Source organism: Mustela nigripes, chromosome 7 (assembly GCF_022355385.1).
Source record: "Mustela nigripes isolate SB6536 chromosome 7, MUSNIG.SB6536, whole genome shotgun sequence".
In the NCBI taxonomy this organism is placed as follows: Eukaryota; Metazoa; Chordata; class Mammalia; order Carnivora; family Mustelidae; genus Mustela; species Mustela nigripes.
In genome coordinates, this window is record NC_081563.1 from 19,152,870 (window position 1) to 19,172,922 (window position 20,053).

The 20,053-nt window shown below is 47.8% G+C and overlaps 1 protein-coding gene across 12 annotated transcripts in view; it reads right to left on the reverse strand.

Moving 5' to 3' along the window:
* DTNB (dystrobrevin beta) overlaps positions 1 to 20,053 on the reverse strand; it is a 236,340-nt gene that overhangs the window by 7,291 nt on the left and 208,996 nt on the right. For 5 of the 12 annotated variants that reach the window (XM_059405271.1, XM_059405273.1, XM_059405266.1 and 2 more), the window contains 2 exons: positions 2,333 to 2,492; positions 1,547 to 1,636 (listed from right to left, as the gene is read on the reverse strand). In XM_059405271.1, the coding sequence (XP_059261254.1) occupies positions 1,547 to 1,636; positions 2,333 to 2,492 (250 nt within the window). Of the gene's footprint in view, positions 1 to 905; positions 1,081 to 1,546; positions 1,637 to 2,332; positions 2,493 to 20,053 lie in introns of those variants that run through there. The other 7 variants (XM_059405275.1, XM_059405268.1, XM_059405264.1 and 4 more) reach the window with 5 other exon arrangements.

Below are 20,053 nucleotides of genomic sequence, written 5' to 3' on the forward strand. Positions count from 1 at the left end.
AATCTAGTAAGTGTTCAGGAGGCACAGTATGATTAACTTCCACAGCCTGAAATTCCTTCTAAAAGTTGGATTTCTGGCACCTGTGGGAAACTATATTATGGAAGGGACTTTCTAATCACCTGTGAAGTCATCTCGAAGGCAGTCACCTCTTCTACTTGTGTGTTTGTGGGGAGGGCGGTGCTTCTGACAAGGACTGAGAAATGGAAGGGGCGCCTGGGTGGCTTAGTCATTGAGTATCTACCTTCCGCTCAGGTCATGATCCCAGACTCCTGGGATGGAGCCCTGTACCAGGCTTCCTGCTCGGCAGGAAGTCTGCTTCTCCCTCTCCCCCTGCTTGTGTTCCTTCTCTTGCTGTCCCTCTCTGCCAAATAAATAAATCTAAAAAAAAAAAAAAAAAAAGGATTGAGAAATGGTACCAGAACAGAGATAGCATCCCCTTCACACTCCCTGCAAGGTAGAACCAGCATCTTATCTTAACTGCCTTGGAAAAACCAACCCAGGCCATGCACTTACTCTCTTCTAAGTGGAAATCAGCAGGTGTGAGGGGGAACCACGGGCCAGCCATAGGTATATGCTTCCTCCTTCAAAGGTCTGAGGACATACCCGAGGCTTCCCCGCCCTCAGAGCGGGGACTGATGATTTCAGTGGTTGTGTTTGAACAGCCCATGGAAAACCTGCTTTACATTTTTATTTAATAGCCTTGTTAAGCGACTCCAAGGTATTTAAAGGCACTATATTAGCTGAAAAGAAATAACAGAGGGCCATGGGTATACTCAGGGAGGGAACCTGTCTGTCTAATAGGGAACATGGGAATCTGACCACTGTAAACAAATTAGTAAACATCTGGCAATTACAAAGCTAAGGGAGTCATGGGGATTCTTGACAATATGACGATAGGAGAACTGCCTTTTATGATTTCTCTTTTTCCTGGGTTGTACATAAAGGGAAAAATACGGTGAGGGTCTCCGGACAGTCACTGGAAGAGCTAAGCGCAGGAGGGGCGAGGAAGGAGCCGCACGGACCACCGAACAGAGGGCGAAGAGCGACAGACGCAAGTGACAGCTTCAGTGAGACCAGAGCCTAGTCACCGACAAAGGAGAGAAGAGGGTTTCAAGATCAAGTCAAATGGGAGAGAGCAGAAAGGCAGCTGGAGAACGTCCAGAAGCTTTTGTGGCCGATTCGGTCCGGTCATCCAAGGAAGCTTCCGCGTGAGGCTGCGAGCAGCACTGGGGAAAGAGCGGCTGTGGCCGGCGCGCGGAGTGGGGGTCGCGGGTCGAGGGTCGTGGGGGGTGGGGTGGGGGGGCTGGGCCGCGCTCGTGCTACAGGGCGGAGCCTGCAGAGAAACAGACCGTGAGCGTGTGCGTGACCGCGAGCGGGGCAAGCGGGGTCCGCGGGAGGCGTCGGGGCGCCCCTGGAAGGCGGAAAGACCGAGCGGTGAGCGCAAGCGGAGCGGCTGCCGGCGAACGTTCGAGCACGCGGGTGCAAGTGAGGAGGGCGCGGGGACGCGAGGGGGCGCGGGAGGCCGGGCGGGAGCTCTGGGCTTCACCTGAGTGGAGCTCCTTCACCAGGGACGACATGGTGTTGGTGATGGAGTCCGCGGCCACCAGCAGGTCATTGCGGAGGTTTCTCCTCGTACCTGAGGGCAGTCAGAGCAGACGGCGGGGCCGCGTGAGGCCCCCGAGGCCTCGTCCTCCTCCCTCTTCTCTCCCTGAACAGCGGGACCCTCTGGGCTGCGCGCTTCCCGGCCGCAGCCCGGAGACTTGGCTTCCAGAACCGACAGCGCTGGGAGGGTGGGCTGGGGGGGCCTGAGGCAGGACTGGACTCTGCGGGGCTCCACGAGCCAGTTCCGTCTCTGCCCAGAGGACGCTCGCTCAGCCGCCGCGGCCCCCCCGCCTCCGTGACACGGCGGCCGCCGGACTGGTCACACGGGTGGCCGCACGGTCCTGTGGGCAGTCCCACTCTATCTCCTTTTACTCGCTCTCCAGATTTCCAGGCAAAGCACGACTTCGGGAACTGTTCCATCCGATTCCTCCAGAGCAGGCGGCAAAACCCAAAGGACAAGTCACGTCCCCAAAACCCGGGGTGGGGGGGGGAAGGCACGGAAGCCACGGAGGCCTGGTCTTCACAAACACAGAGCCTGCAGCACCCACCGCCGGGACAGCAGCCCGTCTGATGACGAGGGACCAGCACCTGACTCTACACCGTATGTGAAAGTCTGATCACTGCAAGCTACCCACGCAAAAGAAAAGAGACTGGAACAATCTCGGTGGGGATCTTGTTGGTGCTGCCAGACCCCTCTAGCTCTCCACTGTATCCTGCCCCCAAAGCTCACCTTGGGCAAAGGCCTCCTGCAGGTCTCCCCCGACTCCGCTCAGTGGGTCCTGCGGGCAGTGCGTGGGGGTGGAGCCGGCAGACGTGGAGCGCACCGGCATGGGCATCGGGCGGCCGCCTCCGTGCGTGGGCGACGTGTGCGGTGACCCTGTGGCCTGAGCCTGGGAGAATCAGAGAGATGCAACATGTTATCTCAGGCAGCTTCCCTCTGTGAGGAAGGGGAAAGGCCTTTCTCTCAATCAGTCTAAGCCCAGTGACACAGCGGCGGTTCAGTGGGGGCAGTGCCCTGCAGGATCACCTTTGAAAGGACGGAGTCAGGCTGCCTCCAGGACTGCGGAGAGGAAGAAAAGGAAAAAAAGAAAGGAAGGTGGGGAGGGAGAAGGAGACAGAATACCATCAGACTGGACTAAAAGTGGGAGGGAAAGTAGAGGCTAGCGCGGGGGTGGGAGGGGTGACTTGCAGGTACACTGAGCACAGTAGCAGGTCCAGGATCTGAGCGGGGTTGGGCCATGCAGTTGAGAAATGATACACAAACATCTTCCTTTTCTTTTTTTTTTTGCAAACACACTTATGTACATTATCTCATTTGACCCTCACAACAACTTGTGAATAGAAAGGGCGTACATTTTGGTACCCATTTTATAGAAGAAAAACACAATGAAAAGAGTAAGAGCTTTGTGTCAAGCAACACAGCTCATGGAGATGTGGGAATAATTCCATCTCCTCCACAGGTAATGACGTGCACTCTGAACCCCTGTAGCCCCCAGACTGCTGCAACCATGTGCCCAAGAATGTGTCAGGAGCTTGGCCACAGGGTGCATCCCAGGGGCCGGGTCACTGCACTTATCAAATGCACAGTGAAGCCTTTCAGAGCATTCCATGAGGACTAAGGGAGAAGGGACACATATTTAGTGGAAAGTGAACTTTCCTTGTGAAGGCTCTTACAGTTTTGGAGAAAGCTTGGAGTCATGGGATAACACTGGAAGATTCTAGTTAAAGGGAGCACCCTGAGATTTGGGCCCTGCTGCCGTTCAGAGCAAGGGAAACTGGGTGTGGTGTACAGTGGGTTTTCTGTGGAAATGAAACTGGGAAAACATAAGCCAAAGTGTGCAAATGAGTTAAACAAAGAGCTTTATCTTTTGGGGTTCTAGCTCAGAAACTCCCCACACAACAGTATCTGCCCCAAGTGTGCTGACAGCTTATCTGCACAAAGCTTTACCTCAATGCTTCAGCCAGTGTGGGCGCTGCACTCACCAGAAATGATTTGTTCTCCATGACTCTTAACTTTGATTTGCAGGAGTACATGTATGTATATTTTGAGAAATTTAAAATATATAGGAAGATTAAAAAGTCTAATAAAGCACCCCCATTGATAATTGCTCATATTTTGTCAAGGTCAACCTAAAAATATTGCAGATAAGTGTGAAGACCCTTTTGACCACCAGTCCTGTCCAATCCCAGTCCCTCCTCTCACTGGAGGCAATGATTATCAAATATTTTGGGGTGAGTTGTTTTCTTTTTAACCTGTGTGTACATATATAACTACAAATAATATATGATATTCATGCTTTTAAATTTTCATGAATGGTATCATACCGTGCATATCATTTTGTAATTTGTTTTCATCACTTAATATACTTTCTGAGATCTTCCCATGATACAAATGACAGGAACTTTGACACTTACCTCACATTATATACCAAAACTAACTCAAAAGGGACATACCAAATATAGGAACTAACCCATAAAAACTCTTAGAAGAAAAGATTAGGTGACAGCTTTTTAGATATGACACATAAAGTACAAGCTACAAAAGAAAATAATAAACTGGATTTCATCAAAATTGAAAATTTTTTCAAAGGACACCTTAGGAAGGTAAAAAAACTCAAAGAAGGGGAGCACATTTTTGCAAATCATCTATCAGCTGAGGGGCTTGTATCTAGAATATGGGAAGAACTCTTAACACTCAATAATAAAAGGATAAGTAACCTAATAAAAATGGACAAAGGGCCTGAAAAGATGTTTCTCCAAAGAAGACATACAAATGTCCAATAAGCACATGAAAAAAAATGCTTGACTACATGAACCATCAGAGAGATGCAAATCAAAACCACAATGAAACATCACTTCACACCCACTCGGATGGCTACAATAAAAAGACAGATAATAACAAGTGTAGACAAGGATGTGGAACATCCTTGCATGCTTGCATGCTGCTGGTAGGAACAGAAAATGGTGCATTCCTGTTGCTTTAGAAAGCAGTCCGGCAGTTCCTCAGCAAAATTAAACATGGAGTGCTATTCAACCCAGCAATTCCACTTCTACGTGTACATACCCGAAAACATAGGTCTACACAAAAATTTGTACACAAGTGTTCATAGCAGCATTACCTGTAACAGTTGACAAGTGGAAACAATCCAAGGGCCCATCAACGAATGAATGATTTAAATAAAAATGCTCGAAACAGTTGACCCTTGAACAACATGGATTTGAACTGCACAGTCCACTTAAATGTGGATTTTATAAAGAAATACAGCCCAGCCCTGTATATGTATTTTCTTTATGATTTTCTTCAACATTTTTTCTTCTCTGGCTCACTTTATTGTAAGAATATATATAATACATATGACACAAAATATGTATTAATGGACTATTTTATGGGTAAGGCTTCTGGTCAAGAGTAGGCTATTAGTAATTAAGTTTAGGGGGAGTCAAGAGTTAGAGACAGATTTCTGACTGTGCAGGAGGTCAGTACCCCTCATATCCCCACCACTGTCCAAGGGTCAGCCAAATAGGATTTGGTACATAAAGGAATGAAGTACAATGCACGCTACAAAATGGACAAAACCTGAAGAGATTATACTAAATGAAATAAGCCAGTTACAAAAGACCGAATATTGTTTGATTACATTTATATGAAATGTCTACAATAGGAAAATCTATAGAGACAGAAAGTAGAGTAGTGGTTGCCTGGGGATAGGGGCCTGGGAGAAATGAGGAGTGAGTACTAACGGGTATGGGATTCTTTCAGAGGGCGATGAAATGTTCTAAAGTTGACTGTGGTGATCGTTGCACAATTCTGTGAATATAGTAAAAACAACTGTATTTTAGGCTTCAAAATGGTCAATTGTATATAGTATGTGAACTATATCTCAGTAAAACTGTTATTAAAAAGATACCACTAAGAAAAATAAAAAGATAAGTCATAGACTGGAAAAACACATTTATAAATTATATCTGATAAAATTGTGGGTCTTTGTAATGATTTTTTTTTAATTTGATACCAAAAAGCAAAGGAAACGAAACAAAAAATAAACAAGTGGGACTACATCAGAAGGGAAAAGTTTCTGTATAGTGAGGAAACCATCAACGAAATGAAAAGCAACCTGCCAAATGGGACAAAATAGCACCTATAATAAGCAGTTAACATCCAAAATATATAATGAATTCATACAACCCAACAGCAAAAACCGACAACAAAAAAACCCAATCTAATTTAAAAGATGGATGGAGAAGGGGCTCTTGGGTGGCTCAGTAGGTTAAGCATCTGCATTTAGCTTAGATCATGATCCCAGGGTCCTGGGATCGAGCCCCACATTGGGTTCCCTATTCAGTGAGGAGCCTGCTTCTCTCTCTCCCACTCACCCTGCTTGTGCTCAACCTCTGTCAAATAAAGAAATAAAATCTTAAAAAATAATGGACAGAGGAACCAGGCATTTCCCCAAAGTTATACAAATGGCCAACATGTGTATGAAAAGGTGCTCAAAAGTCATGAATTATCAGGGAAACATAAATCAAAACCACAATGAGATATCACTTTACACCTGTGAGGATGTTATCAAAATGATAAGAGATACACACTGGTGAAGATATGCAGAAAAGGGAACCCTGTGTACTACTGGTGGGAAGGTAACCTGGGGCAGTCACTACAGAAAACAGTATAGAAGTTCTTCAAAAGATTAAAAGAAAATGAAAACAGGATCTAGAAGAAATATCTGCATTCCCACGTTCACTGCAGCACTATTCACAGTAGCTAAGATGTGGAAACAGTCTAAGGGTCCATCCCAGATAAATGGCCAAACAAGAGGTGGCATATAGGTACAATGGAATATTATCCAACCATGAGAAAGAATGTCCTGTTGTTTGCGACAATATGGATGGACCTTGAGAGCACTGCACTAAGTAAAATAAGCCAGACAGAGAAAGACAAATATTGCAGGGTCTCACTTATGGAAGCTAAAAAGAGTCAGACTCATAGAAACAGAGAGTAGAAAAGTAGTTGGGGCCAAGGGTTGGGGGAAATAGGAAAAGGTTGGAAAAAGGGTACAGACTTTCAGCTGTAAGAGAAGTAAGGTTGGAGGATATAATGCATGTCAACTATAGTTGGTAACACTACTGTCTAGCTGAAATCGGCTAGGAGGGTAAAACTTCAATGTTCTCACATACATAAAAAGATAAATATGTGAGGGGATGGATATATTAATTACGTAGATAGAATCCTTTCACCACGTGTGTGTGTATCAAGTCACCCCAATATCCCTTTAAATATCTTACAAGTTCATAGGTCAAGAAAGCAGAAATGGAAAAAAGAGAATAAACAAACAAAAAACAAACTTGTATCCAGAACATATAAAGAACTCTTAGAGCTGAATAAGAAGAAGATAACCCAACTGTGAAACAGGCAAAGATTTGATTAGATGGTTCACTGAAGATGACGTAAAAATGGGCCAATAATCACATGACAAAGGCTCAAAAGAGGAGCCAATAGGGAAATGAAAATTGAAATGATGGTGAGATATCACTTATCTACTAAAATAGCGACAACCAAAAAGACTAACAGATGTGGGAAAACCGAAACTTATACATTGCTGATGGGACTGTAAAATGCCACAGCTACTCTGGAGAACAGTTTGGCAGCTTCTTAAAATGGTAACGTAAACTTGCCATATAACCCAGCAACCTCACTCCTGGGAATGGGCCCAAGAAAAATAAAAACATATGCCCACCCAAACCTGTACACAATGCTCATGAGCTACAGTCTAATAGACCCAAAATGGAAAAAGCCAAAAGTTGACTGACTGGTGAGTCGATGGACGGAATGTGGTTGAACCATAAAATGGAGAACTGTGACGTCTCTTTGTGCTATTTTTTTTTTTTTGATTTATTTATTTTTTTATTTGACAGGCAGAGAGAGAGAGAGAGGGAGGAGGAAGTAGGCTCCTCGCTGAGCAGAGAGCCTGACTCAAGGCTTGATCTCAGGATCCTGGGATCATGACCTGAGCCAAAGGCAGAGGCTTTAACCCCCTGAGCCACCCAGGTGCCCCTCTTTGTGCTATTCTTGCTATTGTTTAACTTTTATAACAATTTCCCACTGATAATTAAATATGTTCTATCTTGTGAAATACTTTTTGTCAGTGCTTATGGAACATGTATTATTCATTATTTTTTCAGGGTATATATCTTTCTTTCCAACATCTCAGGAATCCGGTTTTATTTAGAGAACATTATCACATATTAATCATTGTATTTTGGGGAACCAAAATACACCTCCACCTTTTACCCTGTAACTGCCACCATGCCTTGCTTTCCTGGCCATTTTGGGTGAAGAAGGAGCAAATAATAAAGTATAACATGCACTCTGGTTTGCAAAGTGTTTTTGAACAGCCAGATCTGGCAGTTCCAGCCCCAATCCAAACAAGATAATGAAGCTGGGAGAGAGAATCTGCAGAAAAGCAAGAACGTCCATGCAGTGGCCTGGCTATGTAGGAAAGTCCTATGAGCCAGCAGTTCGGGAGATCTAGACGTGATGGACACTGGCAAAGCCAGGGTCTTTCTTGGGCCTCCAAGAGCTAAGAGGCACAGAATCAATCAAGTTCATTGCCTGGGTTGCTTGGACAGCGTCAAGGAAGGACCCCATGGACCCCAGCAGCTGATGGTTTTCCAGCTGCAAAGGCAACAAGCCTAAAGTTGTCTCTCAGTCACGGAGGAGTGAGAGCCTCACTGAGATCATGTGTGTGCCTTGGCTTCTCGGGGAGCCTATGAACTCAGCTGCCTCAGTTGCAGGGTGAGGAGTGCTGCCTGTGAGAACCAGGCCTGGCCGCAAGCAAAGGACATGACTGTTTCAGCACAGATCAAATTGGAGCCACAGATACTCCTCCCCTGATGCCACGGCACCAGCACTAGTCCCCCAAGGCATAGCACCCATCTCAGGAGCAGGAAGAGGGATAAGAATCTGGGATGAGTGGCTTCAAGTTGGTCTGGAAACGCCCAGACTGTGTCCAGCTCAGACAGGGAGCACTCAAGAAGGAAACGAAGTCCTGTTAAAGATTTCTTTGGGGCTTACATGAGTGTGCAGCCTGTGAAATTCACACTCATTTCACTGTGTGACAGTCGTCTATCGTCCCCGCAGAGGGCCAACCCAACATCAAGGCATGTGACAACTATTCAATAAAACTCACTCAGTGAGATCTGGGCCAGGCACCGCTCCCTGAAGCATGAATGTTAGAGTCCTAAGACCCAAGATGAATGACGAGGTTGCTTTTAAAGAACATGAAACTGAACCTCTGCAATATTTTGATAGGAAAACGGTGACGGGCGATGAGGCCGAAGGGGTGCCCGGGGTGGGCAGCCACATGTGGCTGAAGCTCTAGGATCAGGAAATGAGACTACTGCCCACCATCGGCTTCAAAATAATCAGGCCCTCTTCGTGGGATCGGTGCCCAGGACGTGCCTTCTAAGGAAGCTGATTCCAGCAGATTCCAGAGCAGGAGAAAGAGAAAGGTGCAGACCGCTGGGAAGGCACAATTTCCCCCTACAGATGTCAAGCACCAGCCCTCGGCTTCAGGGCCACATTGGTTTACAACAATGATGGGCTGGAGCTGTCCAGAGCCCTCTGTGAATTCTGGCTCCAGCAGAGCAACCCCAGTGCGGCATCCTGGTGAGCCAGTAAGTCACAGCTGGCCTGAGGCAGGCACAATTCACGGCCAATCGATGTGCACACACTTCAGTCAGACCCAAGGCCACGGCTTCAGGAAGGCCTGGAGACTAGGGTTTTTCTTGAAGGAGGTATACGATGGCACAGGGTTGTCCGTGACTGTCGCTGGCTGGTTTAGATAGAAAGTGAAAGGACGGGCGACAGTTGCTTCAATCTACAGAAGGGCTTGCACTCTCCCTTCCCTGAAGGCCTCTCTGCCAGAAGCTCTGCCCGCAGCACGGAGCAGCTCCTGCTCCTGCTGCGCCTCCCAGGCGTTTGCTTCATTGTCCTGTCCTCTGGGGTCAGATTAGGTCTTCCTGCGATGTTCCCCAGAACTCTGAACAGCATTAACCTCGCCTCTCAAATTTTATCTTCCTTACCATTGTGCTTAGCACATGTAAATGCCTAATAAACGTTTGTTAAATGACAATGAGATGGATCACATTTCTGACCCCTTTTCTTCAGTAATGGAAAGTGGGAACGTAGCCAGAGCAGGCAACAGTCTCCAGGGAGCACTAAATCTATCCGTCATCGATGAAGCTTTGCGTGAGATACTTAACTAGATGAGTAAATGTGGCGGGCAGACCTCTGAGACTGCCTCCGATGACCTTGCCCCCCTTGTCACACTCCTGGGGAGTCCCCTCTCCTTGCATACTGGCTTGGCGCAGTGACTGCTGCTCCAGGGTCAGGTGAATGGGATGTCCCTTCTGTGATTAGCTTTTAGAAGACGTGACTTCTCTCTTGCCCACATACTCTCCTCCTCCCTCCTGCTTGTTCGTCTAACGAAGTCAGCTGCCACCTTGTGAGCTGCCCTGGGGAGAGGCCCACGTGACAGGGAATGGAGGCAGCCTCCAGCCACCAGCTGGCACGGAGGCCCTCAGTCCAGCAGCCCTCGGAGAATCCTGCCAACAACCCTGTGAGTTGTTGAGCCTTGAGATGCCTGTAGCCTTATAAGAGACCCTGACCCTTAGCTTATCCTCACCTGGACTCTAGACCCAGAGAAGTTGTGAGGTAATAAATATTTGTTCTACAAAGTCGCTAGGTTTTGGGGTAAATTGTTGTACAACAACAGGTGACTCATATTCCCAGGCTTTCTTTTCTTTCTTTCTTTCTTTTTTTTTAAAGATTTTATTTATTTATTTGACAGATCACAAGTAGGCAGAGAGGCAGGCAGAGAGAGAGGAGGAAGCACGCTCCCTGCTGAGCAGAGAGCCCGATGGGGGGCTCGATCCCAGGACCCTGAGATCATGACCTGAGCTGAAGGCAGATGCTTAACCTACTGAGCCACCCAGGTGCCCCCCAGGCTGATTTTCTTCTTCATACATGGGGCAGTCCCACCTGAAGGACATTTGATCGAGAAAGAATGGGAGGGAAGGTTTCGGAATATGGGAGACCAAGCCCAGAGGCCCCCGTGAAAGGCCAGACACCCAGGAAGGAGGACTATGGGTGAGAACAGAGGCAAGGATATATAATCAAAAAACATTTTACCTGAAAGGAGAATGTGCCTAAGTCCCCGAGCAAAAGAGCTTGTCCTGCTGTTGGACAATAATCACAGCTTTGCCAATAATCACTAGCCCTGGAGACGATTCCTCACTCACGGCAAATTCAATGACCCGGAAGAGGAGGGAAAGCTGCGGGCTCAGAGAAGGAAGCCTAGCTCTCTCCACTGCTTTGGGGCAGACACATAAGGAGGTGGAGTGGTTCAGCAAGCAGGGCATGGCCTAGACGTCGGGAGACCTGGGATTTCCTTTGCCCTGTACAGCACATGCATTTTAATTTTTCTGGGACGCATTCTTCTCATTTATAAACCGAGTGGCATCAAGTAGATGATCTCTGAAGTATTTTTCAGATTTAAAATTCTGTGATTCTCTAACTTTTGCCAAGTTACCTCATCTCAGAAATGTCAAGTCATCATGGCTTTGCTTTGGTCACGATCATGCTGGCGTCTCAGGGTCACAGATGGCATGTTCTCTAGCTAACCTACTCTTCTCACGTGTGGAGTCAGTACCAGAGATGCTGCCCTAGGCTCACGCGAACGAAGCCTGCGAGGGGGTGCAGGGAGCCGGTGACTGTGAGGAGGACGAGACCCGCTCAAAACAGAGTTTCAATAGGGCTGTCCTAGTTACAGGGCCACAGGCTGAAGGGCAGAGAGCACACAGGGGTTGGGCAGCCCTCTGGGCATGCTGACACAGCCACCGATGATCCAGGTTAGGGTCCAGGCCAGACAGATACACCCCAAATCAAGCTGGAGCACTACACTGAAATTTCACCTTGTCTCAAAAGCACAGATTGGGTTTTACATTTAGGCAGACAGGACCCCGCCATGAAGAATGCCAAGCACTCCACTCACCCGAAAACCCAATCTAAAATAAATGGCACAGGAGGAGGCTGGGTGCAGCATCACGATTGGAATCTCGAGGTTATGGGAACCCAAGAATCACGCAGGAATCAGTAAAGGCAGAGGAACTAGTCATGGGGTTCCAGGGGATGGGGATAAGCTGTCCAATGCAGGTATGAAACAATCTTGTGCCACCTGTTGGAGCTGCCAGGAGAGGGGCAATTAGCCTACGGAATCTAGGGAAGGTCTGCAGAATGCTACTTGGTGTTTGAAGGCTTCTTGACTCAAGGACCGTGGGATCTTTTTTTTTTTTTTTTTTTAATTTATTTATTTGTCAGAGAGCACAAGTAGGGAGAGAGGCAGGCAGAGAGGGAGGAAGGGAAGCAGGTTCCCTGCTAAGAAGGGAGCCCGATGTGGGGCTCAACCCCAGGACCTCGGGATCATGACCTGAGCCGAAGGCAGAGGCTTTAACCCACTGAGCCACCCAGGTGCCCCAAGGACCGTGGGATCTTGTTGTAACATAACCTATAACAAAGACTAGAATGCAGCTTGGGCCAGTCACCAATAACTCAACACAATAAATGCCCTGTAACTCAGGTTCTCTGAATACTGAGATCCCTTGTAGTTGGAAACAATTCTGCTGGAAATACAGACCTGGAGAAATATTACAATCTGACATGCTCTCTGGTCTGCTGGCTTGTCACTTCTAAACTGGCAAAGTCTCTGAGAACCTGAGAAAACCTGAGGTATCACATCCAAAGAAAGGGACTCAGAAATTATGCTTATAATTTCAGAACGTTCATGACCCCCCCAAAAAGCCTCTTTTTTTGGTCCAACACTCACTCATTTTATATTTGAAGAGACTGAGGCCTAGAGAGGTCACGGGGTTCCAAATAAATGAGCAGAAAGGCTAAGACTGGTGCCTGGGTCTTCTAATTGCCTCAAACTGCACGGAGAATCCAAGGCAGAGCATACTGTTGCTGAGGCCAGAAGGAACATGGATTAGTGGGAGACCCCTCAGAACTAAAGCTAACCACAATCTTCAACAGGATCATTAATTTCCAATAAAGGTGAGAAATGTGAGAAGGGAGAGTACAGTGATTATGACTTAGTCTCTTGTCTATGACACAAATCTCATACTGGAGCCAAAGCAGGTACAGAGAATGCCAAGGAGGTGACGCGAGGACACCGTGAGCAGACAGGAGCTCACAGGCTGTGGCAGAGAGAGCCGGCTGCAGAGGGAGAAAGCCACTGCCTTCAGCAGGAGAACGATGTGCACCAGGCTCAGCTGTGCTTGGATATCCCCAGCACGGTGCTGGGCACACAGTAGGGGCTCCATAAATACTGTCTCCTTCCCTTCTTCTTCTTCATGGAAGAGGTATGAATTTGGGGCGCCTGGGTGGCTCAGTGGATTAAGCATCTGCCTTCGGCTCAGGTCATGATCTTAGAGTCCTGGGATCGAGTCCCGCATCAGGCTCTCTGCTTGGTGGGGAGCCTGCTGACCCCCTCTCTCTCTGTCTACTTGTGATCTCTATCTGTCAAATAAATAAATAAAATCTTAAAGAAAAAAAAAGAGGTATGAATTTTTTCCTATCTCCCTTGTACACATTATAGCCGGGTAATCAAGCCCCGAGTGGCTTGTGGCAAAAAGCCTGATTTGGAGTTGTTGCCCTCTCTCTGGAGTGTTGACAACTGTATCCTCTGCGCGTGCGCGCGCGCACACACACACACACACACACACACACACAGCCCAACCTGAAACTCTCATGGTAACAGAAGGAGACACTTTAGTCTCCGTCTCCCTCTCTCTCTCTCTCTCTCTGACTCATGGATACCTGCCAGGTAGCAGATGGCCTTTGTGGACAATTACCTTCATTTTGCTGCAGTGTATTTAAATTAAACAAACTGGCCTCTTTGCTGCCGATTTTTGGAGGCCCTCTCAGAAAAAAACAGCAAAACACACCAAAAAACAAAAACAAAACCAAAAACAATCCTGAGGGAAAGGAGACATAAGTCTGAAATTTAGGGAAGGCAGCCCTGATGGCGGAGAGAAATGGGATGTATGAAGAATGAACTTTGCATGGGTTTTTTTCTTCAAGAAAAGGTAACCAGAGCCCACACGCTATTTGGAACCGGTGTTGGTGGCGGCTCCGCTGGAAAATCCAGCCGCCTCATCCAGCGTGGAAGTGAGGAGAGAGCGGGCTGCGCAGCCCGTCCTGCCGCAGGCCTGGAAATAACCGCCTCATGGGCACCAGGGATGGAAGTGAGCAGACAGGACAGGGGGAGGTGCAGGAGCCGAGAAAGACATCCGCCCCGCAGCGAGCAAAGAAGCGGCCGTGCCTCCCTTCGGGGTGAGACAGAAACAGCTCTGGAACACGCCGGGAGACCTCATCTTAGCAAAGGCTGCCTGCAAGCCGACAGGTTGTAAAGGTAAATTCTGCTTCTCAACACCACAGAGAAGAGCTGTCTAGTTTTATGATCTCTTTTCTTCCCACCATTATGCCACGAACATACACAGGTGTGTATGGAAGGACAGGATGGCGCCACCAAAATGTCAGCCACGAAGTCCCTCTGTCCCACATTACTTCGGGAGGCTCAGGCTTACAGAGAGCCTGACCCTAGCTCTGGTGGCCGTGGGGTCAGCTGCTGCAGACAGGGAGGAGCGACTGGAGCACTGCTGGAAGCTTCTGGATTGACAATGGGCAAAAGAAGGTTATTTCTTGATCTTCATGATTCTGTCCCTAGTCAAGTCAAACTAAATTATGCAGAAGATAACGCTTTCCTTGAGGCTTGGGGCGGGGGTGAGGGGGTGAGGGGCAAGTGTCTCGCTATCTTTCTTAGTAGAAGGAAGAACGCGTACTAAGTTGCAGAGACGAAGAACAACCCAGTAAAACTCACCATAAACCTCAAGATCAAAAGAAGTTGAAATTTAAACTTTCAGATAGGGACGCTCATAAATTCTAAGACCAGATTACCCTCTTTCTGTTTGTTTCTTCCCGTCTGTCCGGCTCTACTTGAAAATGGTATTCCATTAGCTCTCACCGCAGGCTTTTCAAGTCAGTTCTTGGTGAAATGATCAGGGACCCCAATGAGGGGAAAATCCCTATAAAATGAATACCAAACACTCAGATCGCATGATTATAAACAAAAAGAGAACAGACTGCCAGGAGAGAATGGTCCTTATTCAGACAGCTAAATCAGGGATCAGGCAGGTACCCAGAACCTATCTGAGATATTTTAAAATTCAGTGAGTCAAATGTAAATGTTACTTTCAGGAATGCAAAACTTGCCTGGGGAGGTCTGGCACCCTACTCACACCACCATCCTTTGCTGGGTCCCTGCCCTATCTAGCACAGTGGTTAGAGCCCGGGAGCTGCAGTTATAGGTAGACCTGGTTTGGATGCCAGCTTTGCCATTTACTAGCAGTGTGATCTCGGGTAACTTACTTAACCTTTCTATACCTCATATTCTCCGTAAGCAACATGGATAATATCTTTACAGGCTGGTGTGGATACACATGAAATGCTTCACACACAGGCTCAGTAGAACCCTACCTGCCATTGTGCTACTTTGGAAGGTGCTGGGGGGTTACAAAGGGGTGAAGTCTCCGCTCCCAGCAGGCTCACAGTCCCTGCCCCCCCGCCCGCCCCCAGTTGAGGCGTGTACACAGTTAGCATACAAAGGAAGGTAGGATCCAGGCCTCAGTGGAGGCCCAAAGGACAAGCCCAGAAGCGAAAGAGTGTAACTCTGACCTTCTGCAACACGGTAAGGTTTCACAGAAGAGGTGGCATCTGGGAGTATCTTGAGGGGTATAATTTCAATCCGCAGACAAGTCTCGGGAAGGGCAATCCAGGTGAGGAAAGGGCATGAATACAGGGGGATGGGCTGGGCGAAGAGGCTGCAGGCGGCGGGGGGGGGGGGGGGGGGGGGGGGGGGGCTAGCATGTGGGGAGCACAAAGACATATGGTAGGCAAGAGGAGTGTGGGCCACCATGATCCAGGGCCTTAAAAAATGGTTGCCTAGTTTACTTACTAGGCCGGAGATGGGCAAACCGTGGCCCACGGCCAAATCCGGCTCACCGCCACCTCTTTTTTACAGTCCACGAGCTAAGAATGGTTTTCACATTTTGAAACAGTTACATTTTAAGTGGTTATATAAGGACCTACATAATATCTCTGATTCGGTTTACTCAGCGGGTTAAGCCTCTGCCTTCGGCTCAGGTCATGATCTCAGGGTCCTGGGATCGAGCCCCATGTTGGGCTCTCTGCACAGTGGGGAGCCTGCTTCCCCCCATCTCTCTGCCTGCCTCTGCCTACTTGTGATCTGTTGAATAAATAAAGAAAAATCTTAAACAAACAAACAAACCAACAAACCAAAAACCGCTTGTTGAGCCCTGCTGGGGGCAGTGGCACAGGGAGCTACGGAGCTAATAAGGAAGGTTCCTGAGGAGACCACAGCATGCATGGCCAGTGCCGTGTGTGTCTAGGAACCTGGTTCTGGCACAACGTGAAGGAGGGGCTGGGCCGCCAGAGACAGGACACAAGGAGCCCCATGTGGAAGCTCTCCCAACAGATCAGAGGCCAGATGATGGAGACGAGAATGAAGGAAGGCGGTAGGAACTGGAAAGAGAGACACAAGCAGGCTTTTGGAGTAAAAAAGCAAGCGTGCAGAGGAGCAGAAGCCTGGAGAAGGTGCGTGGACACAGAGCACTGGCAGGAAATATGGACAGAGGAGTGATTTTCTGGGAACATGCCTGGAAATCCTCCACCATCCGGTCAGTATCTAAGCCTCAGACTCAGGGATTCTGAGAATGCCTCGGGGCTCAGGCTGGGGTCACAGAGCGAGGCTCTCTGGGCTCAGGGCAGTGCTTCTTAACTGGCAGTCATTTCATCTGCAAGGCCCTGCTTGGTGGGGCGACAGGAGCTACCGCTGGAATTTAGTAGTAGGTGGAAGTCAAGGGTGTTGCTAAACACCCTGCAATATATAGGTCAGTCCCTCCCCTGCCACCGCCCCCCACCCCCTCTGGCCCCCTGCAGTTATCTGGCCCACAATTCCATGGTGCTGAGGACGAGAACCTGGCTGAGGGTGAAACTCTCTCCTTTTCCCCAGTGGCGGGCTGCTTAGAAGGAAGCATAGGTCACCCACAGCCTCAGGTTAGCTTGGGACCTTCAAGGGGGCCAAGAGTAAACTCTCACATGTTCTGCACATTTGGAAGGTGTCCCGGACTGGGCCAGCTACAGGCCTCATAGTCTCCCAGGTTCTCTCTTGGTTTCTGGAGGTCTGAGCTGGTTAAATACAGGAGTTGAAATTTGAAATGTGAAAGCAATGAATATATAGTGAGTGTTATGTGCATCTAAATTAGTAAGAACACATAATAATAAAAGTACTGAAGGATTTATAAAAAAAAAGATAGACAGACAGAGAGCTAACAGTACTGAGAGGGTAAAAGTTCGCCGGTTCACAGAGCAGTAGGGAGCTGGCATAGAGCCTTGTTATTATTATTATTTTTTAAAGATTTTATTTATTTTTGACAGACAGAGATCACAAGTAAGTAGGCAGAGAGGCAAGCGAGAGAGAGAGAGAGAGAGAGAGAGAGAGAGAGAGAGAGAAGCAGGCTCCCTGCTGAGCAAAGAGCGGGATGCCAGGCTCCATCCCAGGACCCTGGGATCATGACCTGAGCCGAAGGCAGAGGCTTTAATGCACTGAGCCACCCAGGCGCCCCATAGATCCTTGTTAAAGGTACCATGTTAGCATCAGTTAACTGTCTCTCTGCACTGCCTCTGATTTTATAAAACGTGCTTCTACTTTCCTATTTTCCTCTTTCTCTCGTGCTTCCTCCTTCTAGTCCCTCCCTTATGCCTCCTCCTTCTCCCCACCCCACCACCTTTCTTCTAAAGCTTCCAGTCATCTAGCCTACAGGGCCAAATGCCAGTGATTCCACTTGCCAGTGGTTGGCAGCAAATGGAGGAGAGCGCAGAAGTCTCCTGCACCCTTTATATCACACTTCTTTTGGCTGGAACTAAGCAGATGTTCATCTCACTTAAGGACTCTAGGCCAGAAAGCTCCCTACCTTGGCATTATGGATAACGTGGACCAGCAAAACCAGCCTGAGATCGGCCAGTAAGACCCCAGAGACAGGTACAGCATTGGGATTTGACGAAATGCCTACAGAGTCTCTCAAAGTGAAGGGCCATCGATCCAATCCCTAACCGAGAGAGGATGCTGGGGTGAGGTCTAACAGCAAGAGAGCGCTGGGGATTCCCCTCCTCCTGCGGAAGGCTGAGAATCCCAGAGATAAGCCAAAGGAGAGGCCTTCATGGGAGTAGCTGATGTTTTCTTAGGATCCTTTCTTTTGCCTGGAAGAGGGGGAGGTAGAAGGCTGGCATGAGGCAACGCCGAGGGAGGAGCTGGTTACCGAAAGAAAGCCAGACAACTCAGGGAGGCTAGAGGGTTTCAAAGTCACAAAAGGAGACACCAGTTTAATGAATCCTGTTGGTTTTCTTAGACCCTTCTTGGTTTACAGCCTTTCCGCACTATACCGACGTGTATCAGGGATGAAAGGACCACAGGGTTGTGAAGTTGAAGTTTACAGATGAGGAAACAGGCTTGTAAAGGCAATGCACATGCTCAGATAGAAAAGAAGTGAGGTTTTGTCAAGAAGGTCTATGACTCAGAAGAGCCACCCACTCACATACAATTCAATACGGCAGATTAAAGATCTGGTTCCTTCTCCTTCATTGGTTGAAACCAAAGGGGGCTGGGGTTGGACAAAACAAAGCCTATCGTTCAGAGCTGTCTACACTGAACATTTTTTTTCAGGACTGCCGATAACGTACTGATTGTCAAATCCAAAGGCTTCCTTATATTATTGTCTTATCAACCTTCTCCCTCTTGAAACTTCCTGAGCTTTCACAAGAACCCACAATCCTACCCTTCCCGCCTCTTCTTTCTTCCTTCTCTCTACTACAGTTTTCCCCTCCAAGGCTCCTGTTTATGGTTTCAGTCCTAATTTTATAATGAAGACCTCCAAATCTACAACGCCAGTCGTGTATTTCCACTGAAATTCCAGTTGCACGTCCCAAATATCCAGCAGATCAGACAAAAAGGCCCGCCTGCCTGCCTGATCTTTGGAACTCAGTATGGTCAAAATCAGGTCCAAGTCCCCTTCCTGCCCCAGATCATCTCCCCTTTTCACCCCCTCAGTCACTGTGCCCATCATTTTCCCAGGTCCTCAAGGCTCAGAACCTAGAAAAGTCATCTTCTACTTTGTCTTTTCTGTCAATGCTTTCCCGAGACTCAGATTCTGGGAGAGACAGAATGTCCCAGGGATTCAATGGTCTTCCAGTGTGGGGACAATTTCTCCAGCTTGATGTGTAGAAAATTTTCCTGGAGACCTTGGAGGATAGTTTTCACATGGTGTATGCATTCTGGCCATGAGAGAAAAAGACAGAAATATAGTACAGAAGGGAAATAAAAAAAGCAGGAAATCTCTCAGTCTGTCATTGATGAGGGGGATGGAAAACATGGGGATGCTGTAAAGACTCAAAGTTATTTCCGCCTATATCCTCAGACTAAACTCCTGGTATGTGTCCAAGGAGTTTTGGGGGAGTGAAATACAAATACTTACTTTTTTTTTTTTAAGATTTTATTTATTTATTTGACAGACAGAGGATCACAAGTAGGCAGAGAGGCAGGCTGAGAGAGGAGGAAGCAGGCTCCCTGCAGAGCAGAGAGCCTGATGAGGGGCTTGATCCCAGGACCCTGAGACCATGACCTGAGCCGAAGGCAGAGGCTTTAACCCACTGAGCCACCCAGGCGCCCCACAAATACTTACTTTTAATATTGTAATGATATTTCCTCTTTTTGGGAAAAAAAATGGAATAAAAATAAAATAACAAACTACCAGATTCCCAGAGTGAGTAGAGGAGCCAAGACTGATGAATGAGCCCACTCCGGGGACTCTTACAAGGCCATCTATGTGCAGTTAGCACATCAGATAGTCTAGGCAGACTAGGACTGGGACCCAGGCTAAAGGTCTGTGGCAAAGTCATGTAGGACACTACACTGATCTTTGTTTACCAAAAGACATCTGTGGAGTTTGCACTGAGGGGGACAGCAGTGGTGCCTGTGGTTCAGGGTATCACTGACCTGGCTTATGTTTCTGTATTTAAGGTATCATGCCAACAGTGAAATAATGTCGTGCTCTCTGAGGGTGGTATTTCTGTAGGATTTCTCTCATAATCCTCCAAAAGGCCAAGTTCACTGCCTTGAACATACGTAGTAAGACGCTGCTGAATAAATAAATGGATGGCAATTCTGTGCCTTGGGGTAGAAGTAGACTCAGCTTCTACTTCAGAGTACGGTGGGGTCCAAGAGTCCAGAAGATTTAAAGGCATGTGAATCTGAATCAC